The following is a 16,698-nucleotide window of genomic DNA, read 5'->3' on the forward strand; positions in this document are numbered from 1 at the left end:
GTGTGAACACTGCAGGGGGTGAACAATGCAGAGATTAATAGGTGTGAACAACACAGGGGATTACATATTTAAACAATACAGCCTGATTACAGCCTGAATCTGAGGTGAGAACCATGCAGGGGGGGCAGTTACTCACAGTACTGATACCATTTAAAGCTTACACAAGAGTAAGCCATCAAAGCAGCCAGACAGGTGGGGGGCCACACAGAGGGGGGTCGCGGGCCGCATGCCAGTTGGACAGCACTGCTTTAAGAGATACATACTGAAACAGTAAAAATGCATACATTGCATTTATATATGGTTTTTCATATGCACATATGTGTGCTTTTGTCATTTACAAACCGCAACCCTCTATTCTACTGTTTTCTGAATGCACCTGAAGAATAAGAAAATGCAGTAAGTTGCATCTAAATATGTTTATCCCTCTTGTGGCAAAAGCCTACTAACCCTAAAGAAACTGCAGTGCAATGGAGAAATGTATTTATACTTGCGAGGAATGCATCACAACCACACCCCCATCTCTTCCCTTTACCTCACAACACTGAGTCACATGACTGCTGGTAAGGGTAATAGAAGGGAAGGTGTGACTAAACAGTTCAGCTGCCTCACCAAGGCTGTGATATTTGTGATATAACTGTTGCTGGCTCAGACATCTAAATACTTTTTTTATATATTTGTATGAGAAGTAAAAGAGGAAGCTGAGGTTGGCCACTGTCCTATTTTGACATCAGCATGTAATTATGTGCAACTCTTGCAAAAAGTGAAGCTGCTAAGAACAGGGTACAATTGAAACGGATTTCTTTGTTTTTCAGAATGCTCCAGAAGAAACTGCTTCCTGGTTTCGGCTTGTTTGTTTTAATAGATTCCTGCCGTGGCAGGCTATCAGTCTTACATTCATATTCCTTGGTCCTGTGTAAGTAATAAATTGAGCAATGCATCCCTCTATGTACTTAGTTTTTCTGGCTGCTGCATTAGTGAGGGCTGCCAGTAACTCTGGGAATGCCACTGTGGAGCTAACACTGGATCTGAAGACAAAGATTAAATCCTCAATAAACCCACGATTCCTTTCTGTAACTGTTGATGGCAGCCTTGCCTCGGAACCTAAGTACATTGCTTTCCTTAGGTAAGTCTTTAAGCACAGCATTATCTAATTATTTGCATGCAGGTACAGACAAAACGGTTTACCATAATGACTTTAAGTTGTTTACAAGAAAAATAAACTTCTCATAGCTGCCAGTTTTTTGTTTGAAAAAAAAAACCTTTTGTGTTTTTTTTAAAATCTGTTGTAATACTCTATGTGATAGGTCACACCAAATCTACGGCACCAGTGCAAAAGTACATGTGCTTAGATTCTACGTTTGCCCAGTGTCTTTTTGATCTGGTGTAGATCTAAAGAACTCAAAAGGGTTGAACATATCTTTGTTAATGTAATCCATTTTTTAGTTGATTTTAGGCTTGATGATACTAATCTCTTATCTGTAATGCCAATTTGTTACCAAAAAGGCTCACTACACTGCCATTGATTTATGGAGTGTCTTTTTATTGACTCACTAAGTATGCTGGGATAGTAGGAAATTTGTTTACTTTCTTTATTCATACCACATAGTGGAATGTTGAAATGACAGCGCCCACATTCAGGCCAGGGCCGCCATCAGAAATCACGTGGCCCCTCACAACAAACTTTTCTGGGCCCCCCTCCTCACCCCTGGGCCCTCCATTAGTACAAAGTGCACACAGACATGGCCAGGGCCCCCTAGAAGTAGTGGTGGCCAGTGGGTAGCATTGGTGGGCAGGGGATAGCATTGGTGTTCAGTGGGACTTACCTTTAAATTTTGTTGGGGACTTATTCTTCCTTCTCTGGTGTTCTCTTCCTTCTTCGGCTCCTCTGTCATCTTCTTCCTTCTGCGACTCCCCTGGCATCTTCTTCCTTCTTCGACAGTGGCGGCTCCTCTGGTGGCAGTGGCTTCTTTGGATAGAAGATCCCCCGAAGACGCTTCTTCATTTTTCTCCATGTGACAGGCCCTCTTATAGGGTTGCGCCTTGTGGGTACTGACGTCGCACGTATCCACAGGGAGCAACCAAACGGATTAGCTGCTGACCACCAATGAAGTTTAAGATGCCCAATGTTAATGTGGACTGGGCCCGTATTTGATTAAAGTGGGCCCCAGCTAATCAGAAAAGTTTAGCACGTCTGGGCCGCCCTTAAAAGCGGAAATTCTCCGGGCCCGGGATGACTGTGCCCCCCTGATGGCGGCTCTGCCCACATTGCAGAAAGTTACTGTTTGTTATCCTAAGGGCTAACGAGTGTCCTTCCTGTGCTACCCTGTGGTGGCTTTCTCTTGCGTTCCACTGCATGTAAGCACCAAAGACAGGATGAATGCCATATGTTGCGTTCCACATGCATTTATGCTTACATACATCTGTGTTAGTACAGCCCCAAATGGAAGAATCGGTTGTGGTTATCCTGTGCTCTCATGTGGTGGAATGTAGGAGAATGCCACCTATTTCATAGGATTCCAGGCATTTTTTTACTTCCTTTTTCCTTTGCAGGCACAATAGTATTCAAGTGTACAAACTCGATATGGTTTACAATACTAAGAAGCAGTAGTTCCCTTTTTTGATATATATTTTGTGTAGTACTGAAGGAGTATGCTGACATACTATTTATTCTATCAATCTAGTAGTGTTTTTGTGGGTGCCCTGATGTATACAGGCTCAGTCTTATTATATAATAAGAATATTATATAAAACATTTTATACCAATTTGGTGCCACTCAGTCTTTCCTGCTTTACATTGCAAAAGGGGTGTTGTTGTGCTCTTATTGATGCAGGGAAACCCTGGAGCTATCAGCACTACCAGACCAGGTGGTAGCTCCAAAGTTTCCTTAGTCAATAGACAAAGCAATCTTAGAATACATAGGGTGCACAAATCACTTGCATGCTGCAAATGACGCCAGGCACACTTCAAACATATTTGCCACAATTGTACTGATTTGCAAAAAATCCCCACACATTCGTGAACTTGAGTCAGCTGCAGTAGGCACAGTGCATTTGCGTCAAAAGAATCTGGACTTCTGGGAAAAACTGTGCATAATGGGAAAAAACATGGCAATTCTGCTTAAAATTTACTTTTTGTGATAATCCTGGAATGATAAAAACACAGCTTAGTACCACACTTTATTCTTTGCTTGTAGGTCACAGAAATTAATGACCTTAGCCAGAGGTTTATCACCTGCTTATCTTAGGTTTGGAGGAACAAAGTCAGATTTTCTTTTGTTTGATCCTTCAGAAAATGAATCCCAGGAACATCTTACAACAAATCAAGGTAAGTGCCAATTTTAAAAGTAATTTTATTGATTTTTTAAGGGGAACTACTTTTTTTTCTGCATAATGAAAGAAAACTTTCTCAGCAAATTTCCGATATATATTAATCGGATGAGATACTCAGCTCATATTGTACCTCCTCAAGAGTCCCACTTGAAAAAAGGTAAAAAAAGACACAGGCTAAAGACCACTTTGGGATATACAAGTAATAAAAAGACAGCAGTACTTTATTTGTTAATTTTTTGTTCATGATTAGTAATCTGACTTTTTGCTCAGTCATACACTGTGACGCAATATTTAAAAATACTTGTGGCTTTAAAAAAATTGTAATTATTGTTCACTATGTACCATATTTAGCATGTAGGCTTTAGTTTGTCTTTTTTTGGTGAAACAAAACATATTGAAAATGTGTAGAGTGGATTTCTGAAAATTTTTGGCCCTAATGAAAATGCATGCTACAAAGCTGTAGCAGGCCAAACACTTTGCTCATCCCTACCTACTAAATTTTCAAATCATTCAAGATAAAGAGACAAATCTCCATGTGACATTAGCCTTATATGAATACAGGTTTGGGACCTGTTATCCAGTATGCTTGGGACCTGGAGCTTTCCAGATTATAGGGTTGATTCACTAAAGTGCGATAACGCATATTGCATGCTTTTTTGTGTTAAAATTGATGCGAAAAAAACACGCGATTTGCTAAAGTATTAGCGCATGCGTTAAGTCGCATATCGCGTGCATTAATTAGCGCGCAACCACATACGTTAATTTTACCGCATTGCGTTAATTAGCGCGCAGAAATAATACTAACGCATGATTCACAAACACTTGGACGCACTAAATATCGCATTTGTCTGTGCAAAATTAACACCTACTTGAGGCACGCGGTAATTATAGAAAATTACAGTTAATGAGCTTTTGGCAACACAATATGGACTTTATAGTGTTTTTTATTCAAGTATATGTTGGCCCTAGTGATGCAGCCTCCAGTTTGCAGGGAAATGGTCATTTTCTTAAAAGTAGTTTTACAAAAGTAATGCCGTGTATGGCTAATATGGCGTGTGTTTTTACGCTGCGACTATTTGTGCGCGATGTGTTGATTAGCGCGCGTTCCGTCAAATACTGCACGAAAATAGTCTTCACGACTTAAATAACGCAAGCAGCATCGCGTCTAAATTAACGCAAGTATACTTTTAGTAAATCGTGCGTTAAGACGCAAAAAATTAGACACAATAACATTTTTTCACACATGCTATAAATAGCACTCGTTTTAACGCACTTTAGTGAATCAGCCCTAATGTGTCTTTAATTTGGATCTCCATACCTTAAATCTGTTATAGACATTAAATAAGCCTAATAGGATTGTTTTACCTCCAATAAGAATTGATTATATCTTAGTTGGGATCAAGTACATGGTAGTGTTATTGTAAAAAAAAAAATGGAAATCATTTTTAAAAAATTAAATTATTTGATTAAAATGAAGTCCATGGTAGATGATATTCTAGTAGTTTGGACCTTTTGGATAATGGGCTTCCAGATAACAGATCTCATACATGTAGTACTTTTTCTTTGCTTTGTCATAAAAGACTGGCTTTTGTGTATCTGTCACCTTGTGATTATTTTTTTTAGCTGTCAAATTATGTGATCAAAGGACCCTTTCAGCTGCTGAAGAAAAGATGCTACGTTCTCATTGGCTGTTACAGGAACAACGAATACTCAAGGAGAATTTCAGGAATCAGTATACAAATGCCACAATTACAAGTAAGGGTACTTCAATTTTTAAGATTAAGATTCATTAATATACATTTATATAATTGCACTTAATAGTATGATTGATTATGGTCTCAAGATCATCCAGTCTCTGGCTGTGGAATTCTGTTCTACAAGAAAAAACCAAGCCCAGTGATTATGCATTGATGTGCACCTATTAAACAGTGTTGTTGATATTTTGTTGTGCCATATCCAGTAGTGTCATTTGTTGCAATATGTAGCTTTTTAGACTAGTGCAGTGCAAAGAATGTACAGCAGGAATAGCAAATCAGTTGCTATATAGATATAAAATGCTGAATACATTAGATTTTCGGACCTTCTGCTTCATAGACATGTCTGATATTTTTGGCAGTTCTTTGTAACAGAAACAGAGATGGGTGCCTGGGTGAGATTTGTTGGTACATAAAACATTTTATACTGTTGTGTATTATTTTTGTAGAGAGCACTGTGGACATGCTGTACAGGTTTGCAAACTGTTCAGGTTTACACCTGATATTTGGACTTAATGCTTTGCTGAGGCAAGATAACAATGAATGGAACAACTCCAATGCCAAACTGCTTATTGATTACTGTTCCTTGAAGAAATATAATTTAGCATGGGAATTAGGCAATGGTAAGTAAGCTGTTTTAGATCTTGTTACTTGTATAGATGTTACTAGGGTTGCTTCCTAGCCGATATTTCACCAGCCTGGCTAGTAAAATTGATTCTTGATGCCATTGCTATTAATGGATAAGAAAGATATCAGAGATATGAAGGCTGGGGTGGTGGGGTGGGTTGTTATTTATTTTTTAGAATTGCAATTTTAACGCATTTGCTGTATTTTTCATTGCTCCATTACATGCTATCCTGGGACATTACATTTTTTTGGAATACTGCAAAATATATTTTCCTATTACAGGGAAGGGATACCAAATATTGATCTTACTCAAAACTGTTTTCACAGGGTGATGGGTGAGGTAGCAGCTGCTAGAAAGTAGTGAACTTTGTGAATCCTGTAGGTTTTTATAGCTTAAATGCTCAGAGGAAATAAAATAACACTTATTGGGTTGGGGCAGGCAATAAAATAATTGTTGTCTGACCCAGAGGGATTTTCTATCTGAGAATTGCCAACCCTACAAAAAAGTTGCAATAAATACTCACAGTGGGCTTATTTCAAACAGCAAATGAGCTAATAGCTATAGATCAGGAACCTACAGCAAACAACCAACAATTACCTTTGATCTAGGTGCATCACATCAGTAAATTACTATAGGGGTTTCAGTCACACAGCGGAAGATTTATCAAAACTGGAGCTTGCCACTGTGAAATTCCTCCACTCTGTTAATTTCTATAGAATTTCTACAGACCAATTTATTAATGGGTGAAAGTGAGAATTCACCCTTTGATAAATATCCCTCTGGAAACCATATATACATGAAGGGGTATATTTATCAATGAGTGAAACTAGAGCTCACTATAGTCCGCTAGAGTTGAAGGAAGAACAAAGTCCATCAAGTTCAACCCTTCCAAGCAAACCCATGACGTATCAATATACTTACATATATAAACTATATATACCAACATCAATAATAATTGTAGATTTTAGTATCACAACCACAACAGTGTGCATGTTTTTTTACTCAAATGCTGTTTACTACATGATGCTATCATCATATAAAACAATATGTTGTTGTTTTATTCCCTTGTTCACATTACATTTAGAACCCAACAGCTTCAGGAAAAAGTCTGGAATTTATATTAGTGGCTCCCAGCTTGGCAAGGATTTTGTGAACTTACACAACCTTCTCAGCAATTATCCAAGCTATCGGGACTCTGGGCTGTTTGGACCTGATATTGGCCAACCCAAAACACAGTCACAGAAGATGCTCAAAAGGTACATTATGTTCATTACAAGAGCACATATGCTTAGGGGCACATTTACTAATCCACGAACGTCCGAAAAGCATCCGAATGCGTTTTTTTCGTAATGATCGGTATTTTGCGACTTTTTCGTGAATTGTCGCGAATTTTTCGAGCGCTCATTACGATAATGGCTATGCAAAAGTCGCGACAATTCAGGAAAGTCATAATGGCTATGCAAAAGTCGCGACAATTCACAAAAGTCATAATGGCTATGCAAAAGTTGCGACAATTCACGAAAGGCATAATGGCTATGCAAAAGTCGCGTCAATTCACGAAAGTCATAATGGCTATGATAAAGTCGCGACAATTCGCGCAAGTCGTAACACCTATGAAAAAGTTGCGACGGTGACAGAAAAAATCGCAAAAAATACGAAAAAGTCGCAAAATGTTCATTTCCAATCCGATTTTTTCCCATTCGGGATTCGGATTCGTGGATTAGTAAATCATCCCCTTAGTGTCTAAATAATTTAACACAGGCTGTTAAAATTAGCATCTTTGATTGAATTAAATAAACTGCCAGTTAGGAGCAATGTCCCTTGCAACTAAAAAGCATGTTTATTATGGTGTATTTATTCTCAACAAATTGGCCTTCTGCAGTTTTACCGATCTTATTTTTTGCAAAATATTATGTATGTCTAGCAGTTTGTATAGCGGTGTAACAATGATGTGAGGAAGCACACAGTAAAATATTCATTTGTGAGCGACTATGGTAAATTAGTAGCCATCTGGACAAATACAAAAATCAAAATGTCAAATCATTAATTTTTTTAGCTCAAAAATTGCTTTTATTACTCACGATACTAAACTTTCTCTTTTTACTTGCAGTTTCTTAGAAACTGGAGGTGATATCATCAATTCAATTACTTGGCATCAGTAAGTAAAAGCATTTGTGTGTTAGTGACTGGTGAAGCTTTATTTTTTTAATTTTTAATATTTAATTAAACAACCTGCTTAACAACTTTGCAACTGGTCTTCTTAATTTTTTAAAGTTCTTGAATTATTTCTTTTTGTTTGCAGTTTGCAAGTTTAAAATGCTTTCTGGCATTTTCTTTTTAATTATCTTTCTATTCCTATAATTTTCTATTCCTGTCTGTTAGTCAAACTGCTACTGGTTACTAGGATAAATTGAACTCTGCTAACGGGATAGCTGTTGAACAAAAAAAAAGTTCAAAAGTTAATTTAAATTTAAACTTCAACTTTCTATAAAACTGCCATGCCACTGTTAGTTGTATGCTGTATTTGATCATAGGTATTAAAAATGTTTTTTATATAATCCTCCCCTTTACACAAGTAGTAGGATCAGTTTATGTAATGTTCAGATGCTGGTGTGTTATTAACAGTTTATCATTCTAGGCTTATAAAATATATGTATTAAAAGGTGTTGGAAAATGAAGAGTAATTGTGGAATGAGAACAAAGCATATTATCGAGACAAATCTTTATTTTCTAAAGGCTTTGACGACTGCTTTGCATTCATTTTGCTTTCTTTTCATTACCTTGGCCAATGCCTTAAAAATTCAACTTTATTATTGCAAAAGTTCATCCGACAACATACTTTGTATTTTGCAGTGCACCAATCTCAAGAACTAAATATTAAATTTTTTCAGTATATATATATATATATATATATATATATATATATATATATATATATATATATACAGGTATGGGTCCCGTTATCCAGAATGCTTTGGACCTGGGGTTTTCTGGATAAGGGGTCTGTAATTCGGATCTCCTACCTTAAGTCTGCTAATAAAATTATTTAAACAGTAATTGAACTCAGTGGGATTGTTTTGGCTCCAATAAGGATTAATTATATCTTAGTTGGAATAAAGTACAAGGTACTGTTTTATTATTCCAGAGAAAAAGGAAATCATTTTTAAAAATGTGAATTATTTGATGAAAATGGAGTCTATGGGAGATAGCCTTTCTGTAATTCGGAACTTTCTGGATAATGGGTTTCCAGATAAGGGGTCCGATACTTGTACCTCTCAGTGGTATTAACAAGCAAAAGGAGTCCACGCAAGATCCTGTCACTGACTATTCTATTTCTCTTCCATTCTTAGCATCCATAGGACTCAATGGTTCTCAGCAGTTTAAACCTGGCGTACTTTGTGTTCGTCTAAAAAAAAGTTACATAAAGTTTTATAAATCTTAGTAATTGATTTTGTTTTCTTCTTATAATATTCAGCTATTATGTCAGTGGTCAAACTGCATCTGAGGAGGATTTTATCAGTGCAGATATACTGGACACACTTGTCTCGGAGATACAGACAATATTCCAGGTAAACTTGGTGTGCTTCATTTCTAAAATGTCTTTCAACAACATTAATGCTTAACAAATGTTTTAGCATAAATGTTGCTTTACTATGAAAATGACTAGCATCACTTTAAACACTGTAGTGTCTTCTCACCCACTTCAATTTATCATAGAAGTAAGATCACTTTAGGCCATGGTGATCTGTTCCATGTTATTCAACTCCAGTCAATTCGATGTGTATGACTTTAAATTATCTTCAAATATGCTGAATTGTGGACCAGTTGCCCACTTTACTAATTCTAATTTCTCTTTGTAATACAAAATATAAACAACAAAGGTATATTAACAGATTTAGATACTTAGATATTTTTTAAAAAAGTGTGGTGATATTGTTAGCAGTGTTTTGAAGAACTGCATTTAGCATTAAAGGTTTCTCTAACATCACACTGTTTAAATAATACTTGTATGTTAAAACATTTTTATAGCATTTGTAAACTGCAATTGTATCTTTTCCACTATATCCCAAAAAATGACTTGCTTTTGAAATTATCTAAATAATCTAAATATTTTAAACAGATAGTAAATGAGAGTGTGCCAGGGAAGCACGTATGGTTGGGTGAAACAAGTTCAGCCTATGGAGGGGGATCCCCTGGATTATCTAATACATACCTCGATGGCTTCATGTAAGTATTACCAGGGCACTCTATAAATGTTACAATTTTTAAATACTTTCCTGATACTTGTGGGAACCCAGAGTAAAGAGCAGTTAAGGTGAGGTTTGAGGTGTAAACATATCCTGGTATCAGAGACATTTTTTGAATGTGGTTGAGTGGCTGACACCACCATGTTTTCATATATCGATAACCTTGTTCTATACTAAAGAGAATCCTGATTATATGTGTGATGCATTGGCACACAGGGTGACTTGATACTTTGCAGAAAACCAGCTCCTATCTCTTCCCTCCCTACAAGCAATCCCTTTTTTCTCTTGTATTCCTAAGTGATACCTTACTACCAGAGCAAATACACTTATAAAGTAAATGTCAAGTGACTGTTGGTGGATAAGTACATTTTGATTGCTGCAAATATTCCTGTCTGCCTTAAGGGTACAATAAGTAACATAGTTAAATAATTACAGAGGTGAGGTACTCTACAAAGGTACTGGTTTGAGTTCCCCATACCTTATTAGAATGCACAGCCCTGCGTATACAAGTAACACTTATTAACATGATAAAAATATGAAAACATTCAATAGCCACATAGGTTTGCAGTGGAGAGGAAAACCCAGGAATAATAGTAAACCTAAAACATTTTTTTATTTAATAAAACAATGTACCAATTTAGAGCCTACTTCTTTTGTTCATTTCTAAAAGTATTTGGAATGTTTTGAACTTATAGAAAATCAGTTTGATTTGCATTGGGGCATTTTCATTGCCAAATTTTGCCACAGATGCAGTACTTTGCCCTAAAGATGTCACCCAGGGAAATACAACACTGCTACTTGTACCTGGCAATATGACTACTATGACAGTTACAAGTAGTGGCTATTAATCTGCCTGTTAATCAACTTTAAAAATATCAGTCTCATCATAGAAAATTCTAATTTCTATACTTTGTTTGCTTATAGGTGGTTGGATAAACTAGGAATCGCAGCAAAATCGGGAATTGATGTAGTGATGAGGCAAGCACTCTTTGGCGCAGGATCCTATAATTTGGTGGATTTAAATTTTGAACCCTTACCAGTGAGTAAAAAAGCAACAAATCCAAACAATTTTAAGTTCATATATGAGAAATAGAAATAATACCCAATTTTTATAAATTACATAATTTACATTTTGGGGGGGTTTCAACATATTTCTATTATAATTTAATCAAAAATGGGGAAACAAAACAGAATAAAAGGGAAAGAAGAGTTACAACAATGTCATGTCTGCAAGTATACAAGCATCCTGATAACATAGTACAGTTAATGACAAAAATTGAAAGCAAAATATTGGAAAATAAGCTGTTCTGGGAAATAACCACTAATTAATGTCTTTATTGTACAGTTTACTATATTATTGAACGTTGTATATTGTATACTATAATATACTATAGTATATATAATATATATACTGTATATAATGTACTATTATATACTATATATTTATATATATATATATATATATATATATATAAAATATACTTTATATTAAAAGTTGCTTCATTTATATTCCCTTTCATTATTAAAAACAAGGCATTTTTGCCTGTTGTTTTGTGCTATTTACAACTTTTTGTCTGTAATTTTAAGTTGATTCTTGCACATATAAGAAAGTTTATGAAAATAATGCTTGATGAATAATTGACTTTCTAATGTGAAACAAATGTAAGCTAACTAATAATTTGTTATTGGTTATTTTATAGGGTAAATCTACCTTGTTTTACAATGTTTCTTATAATCTCTGGCTCAAGTGTTTTTGTAACTTCTGTGACTATAATTTCATCAGAATATCCAAGGCTATTGTGATACTAATATCTACAGTTAGGGGCTGATTTACTTACCCACGAACGGGTCGAATGGAGTCCGATTGCGTTTTTTTCGTAATGATCGGTACTTTGCGATTTTTTCGTATGTTTTGCGATTTTTTCGGATTCTGTACGAATTTTTCGGATCCAATACGATTTTTGCGTAAAAACGCGAGTTTTCCTATCCATTACGAAAGTTGCGTAAAAAGTTGCGCATTTTGCGTAGCGTTAAAACTTACGCGAAAAGTTGCGCATTTTTCGCGTAAGTTTTAACGCTACGCAAAATGCGCAACTTTTTACGCAACTTTCGTAATGGATACGAAAAACTCGCGTTTTTACGCAAAAATCGTATTGGTAACGAAAAATTCGCACAGAATCCGAAAAAATCGCAAAACATACGAAAAAGTCGCAAAATGTTCGTTTTCAAGTCGGAACTTTTCCAATTCGGGTCGGATTCGTGGGTTAGTAAATCAGCCCCTTAGTATTAGTGGTTGTATATATAGTTTATGTATGTGAGTATATAGATTGGTAGGTGTGGGTTGTGTGTGCTGGGTTTACTTGGATGGGTTGAACTTGATGGACTCTGGTCTTTTTTCAACCCTATGTAACTATGTAACTATATTGCTGCTATTTCTGTAATAATAATGGCAGGATGCAATTTTCATGTTATCGGCATGCGTTGTGTGTTCAGTATTGGACATGCTGCCTTTTGTTATTTAAATACATTTATAAATTAGCTTTTGGTCTGACTTTGAGTATAAAGACGAAAATGCTGGATATGGTTCTCTCTCTATTAAAAACCTGATTATTTTGAGTGTATTAAAGAATCGATAAACAAACTAACCCTTTATGCTCCTGGTGTATTTTAAATATTCTTCCATTAGGTAAAGGCAAAATGTATTTTAAAGACAATAAACAGAATGAATTTCTTCAGTTTGCCAAAAGTGTTGGAACTGTGCAACAAAGGTGTGCTACATTAATTTAAGGTGGTTGGAAGTAGGGGCCCCAAAAGTACTACCTTGTGTAGTATTTAGTATTAATGTGGCTCTGAAAGGGTTGATGTAATATCTAATTTCTAAGCATTCAGATAATCCCAAGAGAATATTGGGGGTCTTTTGTTTTAAGTCATTGAATAAAAAAATGAATGAATTTTGGCGAATAATGTTTTTAATTGAATAAAGACCAGTGTCTGCTCACATATTTCTTCTAATTCCCTAAGTTCCTAAAGACAATGACAGTAGTAATTCTTATGAACTCTCGTGCCAGAGGATATCCCCACAGTTTAGGAAAGACTGGCTTAAAAATTGGCAGTCCTGCAGGGACTTTTGATTTATGTAGCAGGAGCTATTTTGATACCCTGATGCTAACATGATGAATAAGGTGTTACGTATATATACTCTGGGATAAAAAGATTCCTTTACCCTCTCTATCTTTTTTCAGGATTACTGGTTGGGTTTGTTATTTAAGAAGCTTGTTGGATCCACTGTACTAAATGCCAGTTTCAAAGGCACCAGTAGGAGTGACAGGAAGCTTCGTGTTTATATCCATTGCACAAACAACAATAAGTAAGCAGGAACTTTTACTTGTTAACTTGGTCTTTTACCATTAGCCAACTGGATACAGATGTTAAGCTGGCCATACACTTACCAATAATATTGTACGAAACCTCGGCGAGGCGACTTCAGGCCTGAATCAGCAGAAGGAGGTAGAAATCCTATTGTTTCTACCTCCATATCTGACGATTCAGTCCTGAACATCAGTGGGGGGTTGGAACGATCTTTCATACGACGAATAGTCTCCACTAGAGTCCTATGATTTGCAATGCTGTATTTTGTTTCCCAGATTATTATTTTAATATACATTTTTATTTGTGAACAGCTCTAAATATGTTGCAGGAGATGTTACCCTTTTTGCTTTGAACCTGCATGACACCACAAAGAACATGCAGTTACCGAGTTCCCTATCAGGAAAATTTATTGATGAATATCTGCTTTTACCTGCTGGGAAAGAAGGGCTACATTCTGCGTAAGTAAATTTAAGATTTTAAATGGTGATAAAGTAAGATATTAACAAGGGCAGGTTACCTAATGTAATTAAATTGATGTTATCATAGAAATGCCTGTACAAAGGTACACTGTAATGTTTAGTATAGTCATAATATGAGGATGTCTGTTCTTTAGACATACAGTACAGTAAGGGGCTGATTTACTTACCCACGAACGGGTCGAATGGAGTCCGATTGCGTTTTTTTCGTAATGATCGGTACTTTGCGATTTTTTCGTTTGTTTTGCGATTTTTTCGGATTCTTTACGAATTTTTCGGATCCAATACGATTTTTGCGTAAAAACGCGAGTTTTCCTATCCATTACGAAAGTTGCGTAAAAAGTTGCGCATTTTGCGTAGCGTTAAAACTTACGCGAAAAATGCGCAACTTTTCGCGTAAGTTTTAACGCTACGAAAAATGCGCAACTTTTTACGCAACTTTCGTAATGGATACGAAAAACTCGCGTTTTTACGCAAAAATCGTATTGGTAACGAAAAATTCGTACAGAATCCGAAAAAATCGCAAAACATACGAAAAAGTCACAAAATGTTCGTTTTCAAGTCGGAACTTTTCCAATTCGGGTCGGATTCGTGGGTTAGTAAATCAGCCCCTTAGTGTCCTAAAAATATACTTAAAGGAGAAAGAAAGGTAAAAACTAAGTAAGCTTTATCAGAAAGGTCTATGTAAATACAGCCATAAGCACTCACAGAAACGCTGCACTGAGTTCTCTGAAAAAAGATTAGTTGTGTCTGTAATTCCTGTGCCAGAGACACGCAGCTTTCTGTTCTCAGCTCTTTCCTGCTCCCCCCTTCCTCAAGAATGCTAAGAACTCACTCCCCCCCCCTTAGGAATGTGGATCTGAGCCAATCAGCAGGAAGCTGACTCATAGTCTTACTAACTGAGCATGTTCACTAGGTCTGCATGTCTGTGCAGGAGTGAGGCATTATGGGAACTTTCTTTACACAGCTCAGCGTTTTTTTCTTCCTGTTTGGCTTCAGATCTTCTGAACAGGTGAAATATGGGGAGACTTAAAGGAGAATGCAAGTCAAAATTTAAAAAGCATACTGCCCTATAGTCCTCCTATTGTTTAGTAAAAACACCACACTTTTGGCTCACCTAATTAAATATTTACTCAGTCACACTTACTTCACATTTTCTAGAACAGGCAGCCATCTCTAAAAAGGTATTCTCCCTTCCTTTCCCTCCTTGCTTCATACTGCACATGTGTTTCATTCCCTCCCCCCCCTCCCCTCTGCCAGATCCGCTTCTGATTGGCTGGTGGGCATGTGTAGCTCAGAACAGGAGACAGGATCAAGTTACACACATGCTCAGAGAATAGGAAGGCTGCCGCTGGCACCTACAGGAAGGACAGAGAGATTTCAGTGATGTCACTGTAGTCTTCACACTGCTGTAGGCTGCCAGCACCATATCTCAGAGAAGCAAGCAGGGATCTGGGAATTTAGATATGCAGTAAGTACTTAAAAAGAATGCCTTTAGACTTACTTTTAATTTATATTAACCTTTCATTGTCCTTTAAGGACACTATTGAGACATGCCTGCAGCTTGAGATTAACTCTTTACTAGCCTTTCCTTCTCCTTTAACATTAGTATCTGCACAGTTATAGCCATTTTAAGGCTAGGGACACACTGACAATTAGGTTGCCCTGTATGACCCTATTATGTCCCTGTTATCTGCAATCAACAGTTTACATAGAATCCTAACTAGAGAGAATATATGTGAACTAATCCTAATTGTGTTTTTTCCAGCTATAAAAGGACTTTTACTATCTTAGATTCTCTTTGCAGAACTGTGCTCCTGAATGGCGAGGTTCTGAAAATGGTTGATGATAAAACACTGCCAACTTTAAATGGAAGGCTACTGGTTCCTGGCACTACCCTTGTCTTACCCCCTCTCAGTTTTGCCTTCTATGTAGTAAGAAGTGCTAAGGCAAGTGCCTGCCTGTAAGACCTGGAAAAGATTTTTATACTGGAACATTATTTCAGTACAGATTAAATTATTTTATGGACCAGCATTGGAGTTTGTTAATCTACAGTCTTCAGGTTCATAACCACTGAAGATACATGGATTTCTCAGCAGTGGTTCCAGCAGAGGTTACTTGTCAGAACTGCCCCACAGGAATAAATATTAACCAGGGTGATTATTTATAGCACAGAAAGCCATGCAGAAAAATCATTAGCATGCATAAGCCTGTTTCTTATAACTTGCCAAACCATGCATCAGAGGACAAAAATGAATACTTCTATACAGTATCAGGACATGCTGAATGGTTTGGTAAGGGGCAGTGCTTTAAAGGTACAGCATACCCCCTTGTTTAACATAAGTTCAGTGAATATGATATGTATTAAGCTCATACACAGCTCATTTTCTCTTTTTACACTTACAGAGATGATTACAGGGAGAGAACAAAGTCTTTTTTAAAGAACAAAGTCTTTGTATCTTGCAGGTGTTTTGATTACTCAAGTGCGAGTACAGCGTGGTGAAGATGTAGTATCATTATTCTCTACATTTGCTTCCACCTCTGGGTCTGTTGGTGATGTCTGGTCTGGAATACCATCAGAGCACTCTGTAATTGGTGTGGCCTCTGCACTGGCATTTGCATCACTTGTTTCATTGGTGCTTCTGAGAAATTTCCTATTTCTTCTGTACAGGTGACCATTAGCCTCCACTATATATGAACGTGGAGCAACCTTTTCCAAACAAATACCTTTGCACCACCTTCCATCTAATGCAGCAGGGGAAGGTTGCATAAGCACTGTTTGACCAATGTCTAGTTCTGGAAGTTCTTTGGCTCCTCTGTCATAATATGCTTTTGCTTTTTGGTGCCTCTCTGTTAGATGATCGACCACTCCTTCTATCACCTTTGGAATGAGC

At 36.8% G+C, this 16,698-nt stretch overlaps 1 protein-coding gene across 2 annotated transcripts; it reads left to right on the forward strand.

Moving 5' to 3' along the window:
• The first annotated feature begins 558 nt into the window (after positions 1-558).
• On the forward strand, positions 559-15,838 carry hpse (heparanase). 2 transcript variants are annotated; one of them, XM_012955923.3, is made up of 13 exons: positions 559-703; positions 813-1,123; positions 3,195-3,325; positions 4,954-5,085; positions 5,534-5,707; positions 6,797-6,968; positions 7,823-7,870; positions 9,188-9,281; positions 9,833-9,939; positions 10,884-10,998; positions 13,202-13,326; positions 13,640-13,786; positions 15,612-15,838. In XM_012955923.3, exons 2-13 carry the CDS (start codon positions 933-935, stop codon positions 15,769-15,771), a joined length of 1,596 nt encoding a protein of 531 aa, XP_012811377.1. In that variant the 5' UTR covers positions 559-703; positions 813-932; the 3' UTR covers positions 15,772-15,838.
• Positions 15,839-16,698: the final 860 nt, after the last annotated feature.

This window comes from Xenopus tropicalis, chromosome 1, assembly GCF_000004195.4.
Source record: "Xenopus tropicalis strain Nigerian chromosome 1, UCB_Xtro_10.0, whole genome shotgun sequence".
NCBI classification, from domain to species: domain Eukaryota; kingdom Metazoa; phylum Chordata; class Amphibia; order Anura; family Pipidae; genus Xenopus; species Xenopus tropicalis.

Bases quoted from the DNA above. Each gene is read 5' to 3' on its own strand.
- hpse (XM_012955923.3), top strand. From the start codon at position 933: ATGCATCCCTCTATGTACTTAGTTTTTCTGGCTGCTGCATTAGTGAGG. The intron at 1,124-3,194 runs GTAAGTCTTTAA...CTTTGCTTGTAG, and splicing joins AAGTACATTGCTTTCCTTAG to GTCACAGAAATTAATGACCT. The intron at 6,969-7,822 runs GTACATTATGTT...TTTTACTTGCAG, and splicing joins TCACAGAAGATGCTCAAAAG to TTTCTTAGAAACTGGAGGTG.